This window comes from Ochlerotatus camptorhynchus, unplaced genomic scaffold (assembly GCF_037179485.1).
Source record: "Ochlerotatus camptorhynchus isolate MF236.1 unplaced genomic scaffold, CSIRO-AGI_Acam_v1.1 ptg000114l, whole genome shotgun sequence".
Taxonomy (NCBI): domain Eukaryota; kingdom Metazoa; phylum Arthropoda; class Insecta; order Diptera; family Culicidae; genus Ochlerotatus; species Ochlerotatus camptorhynchus.
Window position 1 is genome coordinate 2,892,148 of NW_027040604.1, and position 16,710 is coordinate 2,908,857.

General features: G+C 40.9%; 1 protein-coding gene across 2 annotated transcripts in view; it reads left to right on the plus strand.

Annotated features, from left to right (window-relative positions):
* The window catches only part of ZAP3, a 32,035-nt gene that overhangs the window by 3,751 nt on the left and 11,574 nt on the right, over positions 1–16,710 (plus strand). For both annotated transcript variants that reach the window (XM_065220033.1, XM_065220032.1), the window contains exons 3-6: positions 3,503–5,371; positions 6,046–6,950; positions 7,019–7,282; positions 7,372–7,425. In XM_065220033.1, coding sequence (XP_065076105.1) covers positions 3,503–5,371; positions 6,046–6,950; positions 7,019–7,282; positions 7,372–7,425 — 3,092 coding nt within the window. The remainder of the gene's footprint in view (positions 1–3,502; positions 5,372–6,045; positions 6,951–7,018; positions 7,283–7,371; positions 7,426–16,710) is intronic.

Below are 16,710 nucleotides of genomic sequence, written 5' to 3' on the forward strand. Positions count from 1 at the left end.
CCTTATTTATATACGGCCCGCCGGACATGGTGGAAAGGGACGGAAAATCGTGTTATAAGCAGACGGACAAGAGCAGATGATAGCATCAAAAACATAAAGAGAGAGAGAAAGATTAGTAATTTCCATTTAATTCCATTACCTTATTTGCTTATCCTTGACAGATACGCGTATTTCGTCTACAATGTGCAGACTTCTTCAGTGTCTTGTACTAATACTCGACTCGACTCGAAAAATTTGCGGTCAATTTAAACGAATTAAATTGATAGAAGCATTAAGGAATAACCAACGGGAAGAAGAAGTCTTCCCCTACCCGATGGTGACGTTGATTTGAGTGGGCGTGTCGTGAGTTTCTAGAAAACATCGAGACAAATCATTGTTTACAAAAGCTGTTACGCCCTAATTCCAGCTCTATCTAGAATTGTGCTTTTTGTTATTGAAGTTTTTAGCATTTTTTTTTAAATTTGACGAAAATTTGTGTTTATTTTTTCAGTGTGTATTTTTTTCTGAAATGTCAATTTAGTTGCCTACACCTAAAAAAGTTTTCATGTAGTTTCCATTGGGAATGCGCATAATATGTTTTCCATTAACAAAACCAATTATATCTAACTGAACTTCACATAACATTCATGTGATCACATGCAAGCATGGGAAAAATCGATTCATTTTGCATTTACTACTCACTCACACGCATACAACATCAGAAACGAACAGCAGCTTATGCGAGCCGCACTGATTTCGTTCGTATTCGCATTGCTTCTATTTTCTTCGATGAACGCAGAATTCAAGATAGAGCTGGAATTAGGGCGTAACAGCATTTGTAAACAATGACTTCTTTCGATGATGCCTTGAAAGTTAAAACTCGCCCACACTAATCAACATAACCATCAGGTAGGGTAAGACTTCCCCTACCCGACGGTAATTTTGGTTTGCGTGTGCGTGCATTGAATTCCTAGAAATCATCGAGAGAAGCCATTGTTTACAAAAGCTGTTACGCCCTTATTCCAGCTCTATCTAGAATTGAGCAAAACAGACAGCTGAGCGTAACATGAATGATTCTGAGTGTATTAGCACAGACAAACAGACGTAACACTTTGAAAAAGTTTTTCTTGAAAGCATAGTATCCCAAAACATAGGACCTCAGTAACGAGATCTCTCTGGCTTCTCGCGGAAAACAAGATTGCTCGCTAACTCGCAAACAATATTGCATAAAAGTTCTATAGAATGTATAGAAACGTCAAAGTGATCCGATGCCAGCGCTGCGGCGAGTAGTTCGCGGAACTGATAATATTCAAATCAACCGTTAAATGCGTAAACTAAGATACACAATGAAGTGGATGATTTCTCTTTTTTATTTTTGCCATGCTGAGAATTTTGCAGAAAGAATCACTTTTTATTTTCTAGCTTTAAACATACATTGACACATTCAAATTGCTGTTAATATGGAGAAAACAGTTACACTGTAACACATAAACATAAGCGTCAAGGAAATACCGTAAAACTGCTGTGGCCAATTCAACTGATTTAAATCAGTGAGCTAAAAACTATCTGACTCGGCTATTTAAATCGTTAGCATTCGGATCGAACGCATTCAATCTGATTTTCCCTCGGTAGAGAAAATTTTTCGGCTGCCTTTCAATTTATCCTTCTTTCCTTCTACTGCTGTCAGTTCTGAGTCGACCTGCAGAGTCACTTGGTTGGAAGAATTTACACTCGTTCGGCAATCTGTTTGTAGGTGAGGATGGCTAATTTGATTCTGTGGCACTCGCGCGAGTGAATGAATTTTCCCATGCTTGATCACATGAGCTCTATATGATAAATCACTTAAATTTCATTTGATACATAAAGTTCATGTGATTTTGTGGTGCAATTCCCAATTATGATATCACATGACAGTTATGTGAAATTCTAATGAATATTTTCCATTGGATATGTGATTTATTCTTTGAGTGTATACAAATTTGTTTCAAATAGTAATTCTATGTACAGAGATTCGCGGAAATATTATCAGACGATTTGACAACGTGATATGTTTTGTTTACAAAAGTTGCCAACACTTACCGCGGAGCAAAATGTTCCATCTTTGTGCGTGACGTTATCGTTGTCTACGGTATGAGTTCGTTTGAACTCTCAAAGAACTGGTGGACTATTTTTGCCGAGGCGGGCGACTCTATCTAAGATGCAGGATTTTTATGTTGCTTTGCTGTTGTGAGATGCACTCCGCTTAATAGATAGAAACAAGATTGATTATTATTTTGAAGATTTCCTGCAAAAAGGTGGAAGAGCGATGCGGGTAGATGGGTTTAGATGCAAGAGATGTAAAAAGATTTTTCGTAGATTGACGTGAGTGAGTTTTGACGGAATCGTGCATTTTATCACACTGTTTGAATGTCCTGTTACAGATGCAATCAGCAATATTTTCCGATCTGAAAAATTTATAAAAAATATCCATTCACAATGTATTATATAATTCAGAGCCAACATTTCAAAGGGGCGTAATTGCTTTTGTAAACAATGGCTTTACAAATTCTCGCAAATAAAAGTCCATCCCTCCAAATAAACAGAGCTAGTTGGTAAAGAAACATTCATCTACCTGCTTGTGTCATTAATCTTCATGAGTAAGTTTGATTCACGAGAAATCGACGGCTTAAGTCATTGTTTACAAATACAATTACGCCCCTTTGAAATGTTGACACTGAATTGTTAATTATGCATAAAACTCTCTTATATCATACGCATTTTACTGCTATAATACATATTTGCTTTTAGTTTGAATTTATTCCCCCCCTATTACAATATATTTCAACTTAATAAGAAATCCTCTAAATATTTTCTAATCAGAATGCTCGTTTGGCTCACATTTTGACAGTTCTCGCTGCTCGATTGGCTCAAAATGGCCGCTTCCGCGAATCTCTACATCTAGATAGAGCTGGACTTAGGGCGAAACAGCTTTTGTAAACAATGACTTCTACCGATGATTTTTTCTGGGAACTCAAGGCACGCCCACGCAGACCAACATAACCATCGGATAGTGGAAGTTTTTCCCTACCCTATGAGGATGTTGGTTTGCGTGGGCGAGCCTTGAATTTCTAGAAATCATCGATAGAAGCCATTGTTTACAAAAGCTGTTAGGCCCTAATTCCAGCTCTATCTAGATATATTGGATTAGGGGGAATTTGGTGAATGTCTACAAAAATGTACAAAAAATTGTATAGTGGTTTAAAACATCCCAAAAACAGTCTACGTAGTTTATGAACGGTCCCTAAGACAAATCGTTCTTTTATAGTAGTAAGCCTCAACTCTGATTAACTTTTAATACCGACCCTGTTTGAATGATCTGCCAAATATTTGCCTAGAGTCGTGTTCATTAATTCTGATGTCGACATTCAACCAGACGGACATTCTTGATCGGGATTATATCCGAGCATATAATACCGGTTGGGCCTTACCACCATTATTGAATAAACTCTTAACTGATTTTCTATCTTTGCTCTTTTTTTTCCAGCTCCCGCTCCTCCACCACCGGAGGCGGATGATTCCGAACAGAATCAGAAAACGGCCGAAGAGCTCGCCTTCGACGAGCAGTTCCGCAAGTGGGAGGAAGAGTTCAACAACTGGAAGCGCAAGAATGCTAACCACCCGGACAAGAATGCCTACCGGGAATACGAAAAAAAGTTTGTTGAATGTCGGAAAAAGCTACTGGAAAGGCGTGAGCAGTTGCGTAACAAGAGACTGGCGGAACAGGCAGCATCTGCGCAAGCATCCTCTCTAGGGGGCTACCAATATAACCAACCGCCGCCACCGCCACCACCGGAGGAAGAACCCGGAATGGATGTCGGATTGTTTAAGAATGCGCTGGGTGGAGGCGGCGCTATCGGAGGTGGAATCCCTGGTTTGGATTTAATCAACGAGGATAAGTCGGTGAAACAAAACGACGATGAAGTGATGGAAGTCATTAATCTTGATGATGAAAATGAAGAAAAACCCAATGTGCAGGAGCTGAATGAGAAACAAGACATTGCGAAGCTACCTAATGCTAATCCGGTTAACGCTTTGGCATCGTTGTTGAAGGATCCCAAAGTGAGTGCATTGTTGAACGTAATTTCTGGATCTAGCAATGGTCAAGGCGTGAATTTGGCAAGTCTCGGCAGTCATGAACTGTTACAGCAAATCCAGAGTGCAGCTGGAGCCGTCATCAATGCAAACCAAAATGGCAATTCTGGTCAAGCCTCGATCAATCAAGTCAAAATGCGGGACCCCGGAGCTCACACTCCCTTATCGGATGATCGAAGCCGTACGTCCTTCCATGACGATCGTCGGTCGGTTGTTTCAATGGATGACCGCAGTCGCGATTTCGATGATTTCAATCGAGGTCAACCACCGACAAAGCGCAATTGCAATGAGTACCACCAAGGTCCTCCACCAAATCGTGGCAGTGGTTTCGGCTTCGACGCAAGTGTTCCACCTCCTCTACTGGACATTGATCTTAGCCGACCTCCACCTCAATTTGGATCTCAACCCGTAGCGAGGCCCATCCGGTCGGATCAGCCTTCTCCAGCCCTGAGCAGCTCTTCCTCTACCGGTCGGCAACGTCAACCCCGTCAGCAACGTCAGTGGGTTGGAGATAACCGTGATATCAAACAGGAACCCAATTTAGATCGGGAACCAATTAGAAATGATTTCAGAAATCCCCCTCCGATAAAGGATGAACCGTTTAACGGTTTGAATTGTCCTCCACCGGATGAAAATATGGACTACTACGACGGTCATCAGAACGAGCTGCAAATTGATCCTGAGCTCGGTACACCATGTGCGGTTCCTAAGCCGGAATGGATGGAGGAAGAGGAGTATGAAAATATTTACGACCGTTTCGAGCACATCGAAGTATTCGAGGAGCGTAAGTTCAAGATGGAGCTAGCCATCAAAATGCTCAAGGAGAAGAAGGACAAGGAACGTGAAATAGCCGCCTCCAAAAATCAGCCGTCTAGGTTCGGAGATAATAGAAATGCCAACAGCGGTGGTGGCGGCAGCCGTTGGCAGGGAGGAATGCCAAAGCCCCTCAAAGAGGAACCAGGTCAAAAACGAGTAAATCCATTTGCAAACGATGATGACTACTTCCGCCCGAAGCAAGTGATTGACTATTCCAACGGGACGCCGCGGGTTTTCGATTACGGCCACAGCAGCAGTGGTCCAGTTGCGAAAGATGTCGACTCCAGGGTGGATGATAGGAACGACTGGCGCAGTGGTCCGAGTGGTGCAAAGGATGTCGATCTGCGAGGGATGGGTGATAGGAACGATTGGCGTAGTGACAATAACCGTGGCGATCGAGACGAACGACAACCCTTCCACAGTGGAGCTCGTGGGGGCAGAGGACGTAGGTTTCCTATTGGTACAAATTATAATCATGCGGCTACCGGTAAAAAGAAAAAGTTTGCCACATGAAACGCTCCAAGCGTTTCGAAAATTGATTGAGTTCTTGTTATTCCAGAACGAAAAAAAAATATTTGAGATTGTAATTATTATAAACGCGACGAACTTTACAGTACTCATGCATCATTTTTTGTTGCATGTCGATTGTACTAAAATTCTCTGTTCTACTTTGACTCTAAGAGTTATGATGTAATCGATTGGTAGAATATGAGCATGCCAATTGCTGCCGTTCTATATTAAGAGGAAATCGTTTCAATAAAATCAAATAAGCGTTAAGCCCAGTCTGCGAGATGTAAATTCAGTTTCTAAAATCTCACTATCGCATCGGCCTTGTGATTCAACAAGCATTTTGTCGCTTAACCCTTTCCTTCCCAGATGAGTTTTCGTTTTTTTGGAATTCGTTTAAAATTAATTGTTTTTCAATAGTGGCCCAGTTGAATCATGAGACGGACCGACAAAATGTGGATCATCTGTGGAAAGAAGCGGATTAAGAATTGTTTAGGACATTTTCCGGAAAGCCTCGCATGACCATTTTTTTTCTTTGCTCATTTTGCTACTATTAGCGTAGCGGTTAAAATTCAGCGATCTCGTCGTGATGGAACACGTATGTACTTTCAGGTTTCTCAAACGATGACTTCCAGCAGCCGCCGCCGCCGGCGCCACAGCGATTCGACTACAACCACGCACCACCATCGTTGGGAGCAATTGAGGTGCCCCCGTTCATGCCCGATCGGCCGCCGCCAAATTATACCGTTAATTCAACCAGCCGCTTAGCTGCTATGCATGACAACCCACATCCTGACGAGAGTAATCCTAACTATCCAAGCAAATTCATCCTGATGAATGATAATCGCCCGAATCGTCCCAGCACGAAACGTGGCAAGCGAGCTTCCTCTATCCGGAAGCAGAAACTGCGGGAACAGCAGGACGAACCTTTCAATAGCAGTGACCATGGCGATATCGATGATAGGCAACTCATTCCACCGGCATTTGTCGGCAATAGTGGACCAGTTGTTCAGCGTCCGAGTGACTATGACCTGGACATGAAACGTGGATCTGAAGAGAGTGAAGATAGCAAGTCTCCTTACTATTTGACTCCAGGTCCAATCGTAAATATCGATGATTTGCTGCTGCCGCCGGGTCGGTTTAGGAGATCGCAGAGGATTTGCTTCATAATGCGGGGAATTCCTGGCAGTGGCAAATCGTACCTTGCTCGCATGATCAAGGATTGTGAGATGAAGCATGGCGGGCAAGCTCCGCGGGTTCTGAGTATCGACGATTACTTCCTGGTGGAGAAGGAGGAACGTGAACCTGATCCGGTGACGGGGCGCCCGGTCCTGATTACAAAGTCCGAGTACGAGTTCGACGCCGACATGGAGGAGGAGTACATGAAGAATCTAATTAAGGCATTTAAACGCGCCATCACCGAGAGGCTGTACAACTTTATTATCGTCGATTGTGTGAACGAACGGCTGGAGCACTATAATGAATTCCACAATTTTGGCCGGAGCAATGGATTCAAGGTAAGTTGTGCGGGTGGTTTACAAAAAAAAAACGCACAATGATCTCATGTAATCGATCACTTCCTTAGGTCTATACCTGCACGCTACAAACCGAGCTGGACATGTGCATCGAACAGAACATTCACAAACGTACCGTTGACGACATTCGAGCGTATGCCAATCGATGGGCCTTATGTCCGAACGATCATGCACAAATCAATGCCAGTTCGCTGTTCAATCCGGAAGAGACCGAACCACCGCAGCCTACCGATATGGATCTCTGCACGGAAGAGGACGATGAACACCTGCTGGGGCAGACCGCCGTCGTCGATCAAGCACCGGTGGAAGAGGAAGTATGATCCTTTATTCTTGTTTTCCGCTCCACAGATCATTTGCTAGAATTTATAAATCAATGCACTTTTTCTTGCCACCTCACCGCTAGGCCAAGGAGGCACCGCAAGATGTGGAAGACGATTCTAATATCGATGGTCCAGAGGTGAGATGTTAGCTATTGGTCATGTCGTTTTCTCTTTTCTTCCGCAGCGGAATAGCAGCGCTCCTAGTTGTTGATTCCTGCCGGACACTGGAAGTTTTCGCTCAGTTGCTTAGTATTTGCTCTATTCTACGACACTGGTCGTAGTTGCTCTTGTTCTTTTGCTTGGATATTCACATTAACTGCATCTTTTTGTGTTGGCAAATAATTGTTAAAAAAGAAAATCTTAATTTGAAGTGCATCTTTTTCTACAGTGCAAATCTATTATATTATTATATAAATATAGTTGAAAAAAAAACCAGTGACGGATGCTATGCGAAGTGCAAACTATTTCTATGACTTTTAGTGTAATAATTTTCTGAAACGCCAACCAATTTATGTAAATCGATTGACAGATAGTCTGCAGTATTTTTTTGAAAATCCTGGCCAATATTCTAAAACACTTTAGTGTGATATTTGATTGTTTGAGTCTTCGATGTCAAAATGGGTGGTAAGAGGTTTAATGAGATGGGTTGAATGGTGTCAATATCGATCAAGTGAGTTGATTCCATTGGATTGCTTAGAGGTGTTGTGGTTTTTATTATCCTCTCTGTTCCATCCGGGGGAACCGAGGAAAGTGGACTGCAACACATCTTCGGGAGTAGGTCAAAGCTAGAGGAGAAGGATCATCGCTAGGTGCTTTGCCTTCGGCCAGTGTTGTTCGGACTACTTGTTGGAAACTCCGTTTCTTGAAGCCATGTCACGTTACGACTTCTGCTGCTGTTACCACCGAGAACAGACGTCCAACTTCCGTCAGAAACTTGTGAAAGGGTACGTGGGAACGTCGTCATTACGTGGCGCTAACATCTCCTGTTTTCCTCTATAAATTGTCAACTTTCTACCGATTTGGCGCTAGTGTCGATACATTTTCCGTTTAAAATTGTCCCTCGGCGCTACCGGCGCTTAGGCTGTGTTCCATTTGGTGAATCTTCACTTAAATTTTACTATTCGAAAATAAACTAACGACAGTGAGCAAGGGCCTAACTGCGATGATCGATTCTACTAATCGATTTTCTCTTTAAAATGCTACAGCTAAGGGAAACAATTTTCTGAAAATCTTTCTGTTGTTGACCGTATGATTTTCGAGTATTTCAACATATTCGCTATCTGCATTAAAAATGGAACCGAAATCCAAAATTACATCAATTTTGGTACACTGGAACTATTTTAAATAAGTACGATTACATTAGCAAAAATCACCATCTTAGCGCCCCTTGGTGGGACTTTGTATGGGAGCGAGCTGTCAACGAATAGATTTAGTGTCAACGATCAAAAATTTAAATATTGATTCAAAAATGGAGATGAATGTCTACGGGATCGATACAAATATCGTTGTGCTCAGCTCTATCAGATGATGTATAAAAATCGATATATTTTTCGAAGTTAAATAACCCAATTTCTCGCGAATAAAAGCCCACCCCACAAAATTACCAATGCTAGCTGGTGTCATTCATTTTTATGAGTGAGCTTTCATTCGCGAGAAATCGACGACTAAAGCCATTGTTTACAAATGCAATTACGCCCCTTTGAAATGTTGGCACTGATTTGTCAAAATTGATTCCTGATGGTCTGTAGAAATAATGTCGTTTTCGTTTTTGCGGTGTAGAACCGGTATGTAGTGTAAGCAGGGATAAGCCTAAAGCTGGGTTTAGACAGGGCAAGTCAATTGATCAAGTCAGTTGAATTCAATTGGCTTGAGAAGTTGAGCCTGGTTCAACTTTTTTTTTCAATTCAAGTGAGTTTATCAAGTCAGTTGAATGGCATGGTTTACACGTTCAATTCGCGTTCAAGTCAGTTGAATTCAACTGACTTGATCAATTGACTTGCCCTGTCTAAACCGAGGTTGACGACTCTATCAACGCTGCAGGAAAGGTTGTACTGTGCTGTGGCTAGCTGCTCGCACGCTGAATAGATAGAAAGAAGATTGATGACGATTCTGAAGATTTCCTGTAAAAAGATGATGCGCGATGCAAGTAGATTTTTCGAAGATTGATTCGCTAGTGTGAGATTTTTTCAGTATCTAAAATTGAGATTTAGATGTGTCACCCCCTCGGTCTAAACCCTGCTTTAGGGATAAGCGGGAGTCTTTGACAGCTCAACATCATTTCAAAGGTGCATCCTATATCTACTCCCTAAATTATTCCAGTGTACGGCAGTGTAGCACCGGTGTAGCTACACCACAAAAACGAAAACGACATAAGTCTGCTTGATTTTTTTCCTTGTCGGGTAGTTTCATCACTGCGACCATTATTCTGATCTATTGTGATATATTCCCCATTTTTTTCTTTAGTTATATCAAGATGCCGTATCACTATTATTAGGAGTGATCGCCATCGTTTGACTAATAGCATTATCCCAGCACGGCATTATACTTCGAATAAAGTGCACTGCCGTACTGGGAGTTGTTCTCCAAATGTCTATCAGCCCCTTGTCGAAAAACTTAGCATAGCAAATGTTCCGAGTCTTCCTTTTCTATGCCACAGAAGCGACATACATCATCTTGAAGTTTTCCAATCAGCTTCAAGTGATAACGGCTCGGACAATGACCTGTTATAAGACCTGCATATATCCTAAGATCTTTCTTAAAAAGTTCCAGGATTTTGTGGGTCACAGAAATGTTTGGATTAATGAATCGCTTCGACTGCCTAGCAATTGAAGTGTTCGTCCAGTTTTCCTCCACTTTTGAAGATTCCCACGCTTTTAGCTCCATTCTAAGAGATGCAGCCGATAAGCCACAAAAGGGCTCTGGCCCGATGAACTTATGAGAAGATCCGAGTCTTGCTATTGCATCAGCTCTTTCATTTCCCTCAATCCCGCAATGACCAGGAACCCAATATAAGTTGACTTGATTATGACAAGACAATTTTTGATGTACATGTCGCCGACTTTAAAGCATTTAGAGCAGCTTGACTGTCGGACATGAAGCATATATTTGAACTCCTATAGTTTCTACGCAAACATATAATGGAACACGATAATTTGCTTGGATTTCAGCTTGGAACACAGTTGGCCATCTGCCCATAGGAACCGATATTTCTATCCCTGGGCCCACTTGATTGTTCAATCTTGAACCATCTGTATAAAAAATAATCGATCCTGGACGAAGAACTGGGCCACCAAATTGCCATGAACGCCCAGGGTCAACTACTTGAAAAAGTCGATTGAAATTGTATTTTTCTCCATCCAAGCTTCGTTGTTCCTTATTAGAGAGTTGATACTACCAGTTTTTAGAATCCTAAGATGTCCTCTAAGGTCTCCTTCAAAGAGTTTCACTGACCTTGTAATTCTTAGAGCACACTTTTCGGCTACTAATTGTACAAATTGATGCAATGGTAGCATATAAAGCAAAGCATCCAATGCCTTCGATGGTGTACTTCTCATTGCACCTGTTATTGAGAGAGTTGCTAACCCTTGGAGTTTTCTTACTTTCTCTGAGCAACACTCTCTTTTGTTTTTGGCCACCAGACCAATGCACCATAAGTAATCCTGGATTTCACAATTGCCGAGTGAATCCAATGCATCATTTTCGGTTTCAGTCCCTTTTGACTTTGAATTTAAATGATCTATATTTCTTGAATTTGTGTGGTTTACATGTATAACTTATCAAGTGACACAGATGCGTCTTTTCAACTTTAGTTCTTGTGAAATTTCAATTATTATTAATTACAGTTCCTAGTCCTATCAGGCCTATTTTAAAGTATGACCACCTTGGTGGGATTGGTATGATTTGAATGGGAAAAAGGAGTCTACTTATAACTACTATTTACAACTACAACTAACCTACAACTACTATATACACCTAATCTACTATATACAAATTGCTTATCAAAGCATGTTCTGATAAATTACATTTTTGTGCAAATTTAGTCTTAATTTCGTTAATTTTGGAATCTATTTTGGCAATGCCTGCCTCTTCATGTAAATTTGTTATTCTAGTGTCGAAAGGACGATCAAGAACCATCCTCAGCACTCTATTCTGAGCGACCTGGATTTTGTTCCTGTGAGTCTGTGAACATGATTCCCACACCGGAGCTGCGTAGAGGATCGCAGGTGCTACGATTTGTTTGTAGACGGCCAGTTTGTTCACCCTTGAGAGGCGGGATCTGCGGCAAATCAGCGGATACAGACACCTAACCAAGGCAGAACACTTGACTACTGTTTTCTCTACATGCGAACGGAAGAGGAGCTTTTCATCGAACAACATCCCGAGATAGGTTACTTCGGCAGACCACTCAACCCTTGTGCCATCCATGATTACAGTACAAGATGGAGCCGGTTTCAGTTTGGGCGATTGCCGATGGAGGAACATGATCGCTTGTGTTTTGGAGGCATTGATTTTGATTTTCCACGTGGTGGCATAATCAGCAAAGGCGTTAAGGCATCGTTGAAGTTTGTTCGTTATTTCGCGAGGCATCCTTCCTTTGACGGCTATTGCGGTATCATCTGCGAACAGGAAGAACACGCAACCGTCACCGAGGGGAGGAATGTCGGAAGTATAAATGCTGTAAAGCAAGGGGCCCAGCAGACTACCTTGCGGGACTCCTGCTGGGATGGAAAACGTGTCTGAAAGACAACCATTCAACGATACCTTAAACGACCTTTGCTGGAGGTGATTTTAATAAGATGTAAAGGAAAGTTGAAGTTACAAAGCTTGTACACAAGTCCATCATGCCAAACATTGTCAAACGCTTTCTCAACGTCTAACAAGGCCATGGCTGTGGACTTGGATACAGCTTTGTTACTTCGGATGTCATTCATCACCCGCACTAGCTGGTGATTGGTGGAGTGCCCCTTTCTGAACCCAAACTGTTCCGGAAGGAGAATGTTATTTTCCTCGACAAACTTGAGCAAACGATTGAGAATGAGTTTCTCGAACAATTTGCTCAGCGCTGAAAGGAGGCTGATTGGTCTGTAGCTTGAAGACAATGTTGGATCCTTACCGGGTTTGCGGATTGGTATGATTTTTGCTATTTTCCAGATGCTTGGAAAGTAGTGCAGTTCCAAACATCTGTTGAAGATAGCGGTTAGAAGAGACTGCACTTTCATGCTGAGTCTCTTCAAGATCAAATTAAATATACCGTCAAACCCGGGAGAATTCATGTTCTTGGTGCATTTCAGCGCTGAGCAAATTTGTTGTACTGTAATCATATCCGCCGGAGGCACGACACAAGGGGAGACATCTAGGTTTTGAACGCATTGCGCAACCTGATCATCGAGCGGACTTTGGATAGTCGAGCCAAGCAAATGCGATGAAGCGACATGCTTGCCGACCGCATTTGCTTTCTCCTGTGGGGTAATTAAAAGCCGATCGTCATCATTTTCGACTTTGAGAGGTGGAACGGGTTTGGGATGATTTTTCAGGACCTTGGCTACCTTCCAGAATGGTCTGGAGCGGTCGTCCAGATTCTGGACAACACGCCCGAAACTTTCATTTCGGAGTGAGTACATTCTGGAAGCAATCTGCCTGTTCAGATCGGCCACTTCACGTTTTTTGCCCAGAACTGGCGTCTACGAACATTTCTCAACCGAATAAGTAATTGGGTGTGGGAATCAATAGCAACAAACTTACCCCTCACAGGAACTTGCCGAACACACGCCTCGTCAGCCTCGAATATGGCCTTTTTTTTTTTTTTTTTTTTTTTAACTCTTTATTTGTTCCAAATTTAAAATAAATTACATTTCATTTTAACCTAGGTGCTCCAGTTACTGCAGTAACGTACCAGCCTTAATTGTTATGATATATATCTAAGTGTTTTTACATTGTTCATGTCTTGGCAATTCAGTATTTTAAACAGGTTTTTTAACCTGCATGTCAGTATAACAATTGATACCTTAAAACTAAAAACTAAAACTAAATCTTATCTAAGTATAAAGGGAATTAATCGTTGCAATTGAGGATTGCAACGATTTTTGCCTGAAATTATTAATTATTTTGTTGGACATTTGTGCTAAAGTCTCAACATTCGAAATTCTATGTACTTCGGTAGTACTGTACCAGGGAGGCAACTTCAAAATCATTTTCAGAATTTTGTTCTGAATCCTTTGAAGTGCTTTTTTCCTGGTAGTGCAGCAACTAGACCATATTGGCACAGCGTAAAGCATGGCCGGTCTAAAAACTTGTTTAAATATTAGAAGTTTATTCGTCAGGCAAAGTTTGGACTTCCTGTTTATAAGAGGATACAAACATTTTATATATTTGTTACATTTGGCTTGAATGCCCTCAATGTGATCTTTAAAAGTTAATTTTTGGTCAAGTATTAATCCAAGATATTTCACTTGGTTTGACCAGGAAATTGGAACTCCGTTCATAGTGACTATGTGACTACTACTAGGTTTCAAAAAGGAAGCCCTGGGCTTATGTGGAAATATTATAAGTTGAGTTTTGGAAGCGTTGGGAGAAATCTTCCATTTTTGTAAATAAGAAGAGAAAATATCTAAACTTTTCTGAAGTCTGCTGCAAATAACACGAAGACTTCTTCCTTTAGCGGAAATGCCTGTGTCATCAGCGAACAAAGATTTGTGGCAACCCTGAGGCAAATCAGGGAGGTCCGAAGTGAAAATGTTATACAATATAGGCCCAAGAATGCTACCCTGAGGAACTCCTGCCCTAACAGGTAGTCGATTAGATTTGGAATTTTGATAATTTACTTGAAGAGTTCTGTCAGTTAAATAATTTTGAACTAATTTCATAATATAAAGTGGAAAATTAAACTTTTTCAATTTAGCAATCAAACCTTCATGCCAAACACTGTCGAATGCTTTTTCTATGTCTAGAAGAGCAACTCCAGTTGAGTGGCCTTCAGATTTGTTTGAACGAATTAAATTGTTAACTCTTAAGAGTTGATGAGTAGTTGAATGCCCATGGCGAAATCCAAACTGCTCATCTGCAAAAATTGAGTTCGTATTGATGTGAAGCATCATTCTATTCAAAATTATCTTTTCAAAAAGTTTACTTATTGAAGAAAGCAAACTTATTGGACGGTAGCTAGAAGCTTCAGCTGGATTTTTATCCGGCTTCAAAATTGGAACAACTTTTGCATTTTTCCATTTATCAGGAAAGTATGCCAAATGGAAACATCTGTTAAATAATTTTACCAGGAAAGACAAGGTACTCTCTGGGAGTTTTTTGATGAGGATATAGAAAATTCCATCATCACCTGGAGCTTTCATATTTTGAAATTTTTTAGTTATAGACCTTACTTCGTCCAAATCAGTCCCCCAGGAATCATCAAAAATATTTTCCCGAGAGAAAATATTCAGAAAATCCCGAGCAACCTGATTCTCAATAGGACTAGTAAGACCCAAACTGAAATTATGGGAACTCTCGAATTGCTTAGCAAGTTTCTGAGCTTTTTCCAAATTTGTGATCAAAATTTTACCACCTTCTTTAAGCGCTGGAATAGGCTTTTGAGGTTTTTTCAAAATTTTTGTGAGTTTCCAAAAGGGTTTGGAACTCGGGTCTAATTTAGAAATATTATTTTCAAAAGTTTTGTTCCTCAGGGCAGAGAATCGCTTTTTAATTTGTTTTTGCAAATCCCGCCAGATAACTTTCATGGCAGGATCGCGTGTTCTTTGATATTGTCTCCTACGGACATTTTTAAGACGGATCAAGAGCTGAAGATCATCGTCTATTATAATTGAATCGAATTTAACCTCGCATTTTGGTACTGAGGCAGCTCTTGCTTCAACTATAGAAGTAGTCAGAGATTCAAGAGCATAATTAATTTCATCCTTGGTTTGCAAAGGAATGTTTGGATCGAAGTTATATTCCATAAATGTTCGATACTGCTCCCAATCAGCTCTATGGTAATTGAAAGTAGAGCTGTTGGGATTACAAATTATTTCTTGGGATATTTCAAAAGTTACTGGAAGGTGATCAGAACCGAAGTCAGCATGGGTAACCAATTGGCTACAAAGTTGACATGAATCAGTTAAGACCAAATCAATAGTGGAGGGATTTCTTGCAGAAGAAAAGCATGTTGGGCTGTTTGGATATTGAATAGTGTAATAACCTGCAGAACAATCATCAAATAGAATATTACCATTGGAATTGCTTTGAGCATTATTCCATGAGCGGTGTTTTGCATTAAAATCACCAATAATGAAGAATTTAGACCTATGACGGGTAAGTTTCTGGAGGTCACCCTTGAGAAAATTCTTTTGCTGGCCTACGCATTGGAATGGCAAATAGGCAGCTATAAACGTAAGCTGTCCAAATTTTGTTTCAACAGAAACCCCCAAAGTTTCAAAAACTTTGGTTTCAAATGAAGAAAGAATTTTATGTTTGATTCGTCTATGAATAATGATGGCAACGCCACCACAGGGTCCATCAAGACGATCATTTCTATAAATCAAGTAATTTGCGTCCTTCTTAACCTTATGGGCAGGTTTAAGGAACGTTTCAGTTATAACGGCAATATGCACGTTATGAACTCTTAAAAAGTTAAATAGCTCGTCTTCATTATCTTTAAGAGATCGAGCATTCCAATTTACAATATTTAATGCTTTAAAATCCATTACTGAATTTTAAAGTCATGACAATATTATTTGCAAATTTTACTCCAGTTTGAATAGCATCAAACATGGAGTTAGATTTAAGCATATCAGAAATCATGTCAATTAATGAATTCTGTAAAAATTCCATTTTGGGGGCAGTAATGCTTCCTAAGTCAAAATTGTCAAAATTTCCATTAGTAAGTTGGTTAGTATTTTGATTTCTACCCGCTGCAATAGCAGCATAGGTAGCTCCATTAACTCGCTGAACATTGTTAGCAGCGAGGGGAGTAGGTACAGATGAAACATTTGAAGCAGGGGAGATATTTGTACCTACTGGTACGAATGTAGAATTTGTTCCTCGCTGACCGTTGTTAACAGTAGAGGAATTTGTACCTGGTCGGAAACGTGGAGCGTTTCCTACCTGACGGTTAGAACGAGATTGTAGGATCGCTTTGCGAGTCTTACATTCCCAAAAATTGGATTTGTGGTTTTCACCACAATTTGAACATTTAAATTTCTTAGGATCTTCCTTCACAGGACAGTCGTCCTTTGCGTGAGAGGAATCACCACAATTCATGCATTTAGCTGGCATGTAGCAATTTTTAGTTCCGTGACCCCATCCCTGGCACTTACGGCACTGGGTGAGGTTTTGGAAATTTCCTCCAGTCTTCCTGAAGTGTTCCCACTTCACTCGGACATGGAGCATAAGGCTAGCTTTTTCTAAGGCCTTAAGGTTGTTTAGTTCACTAGACT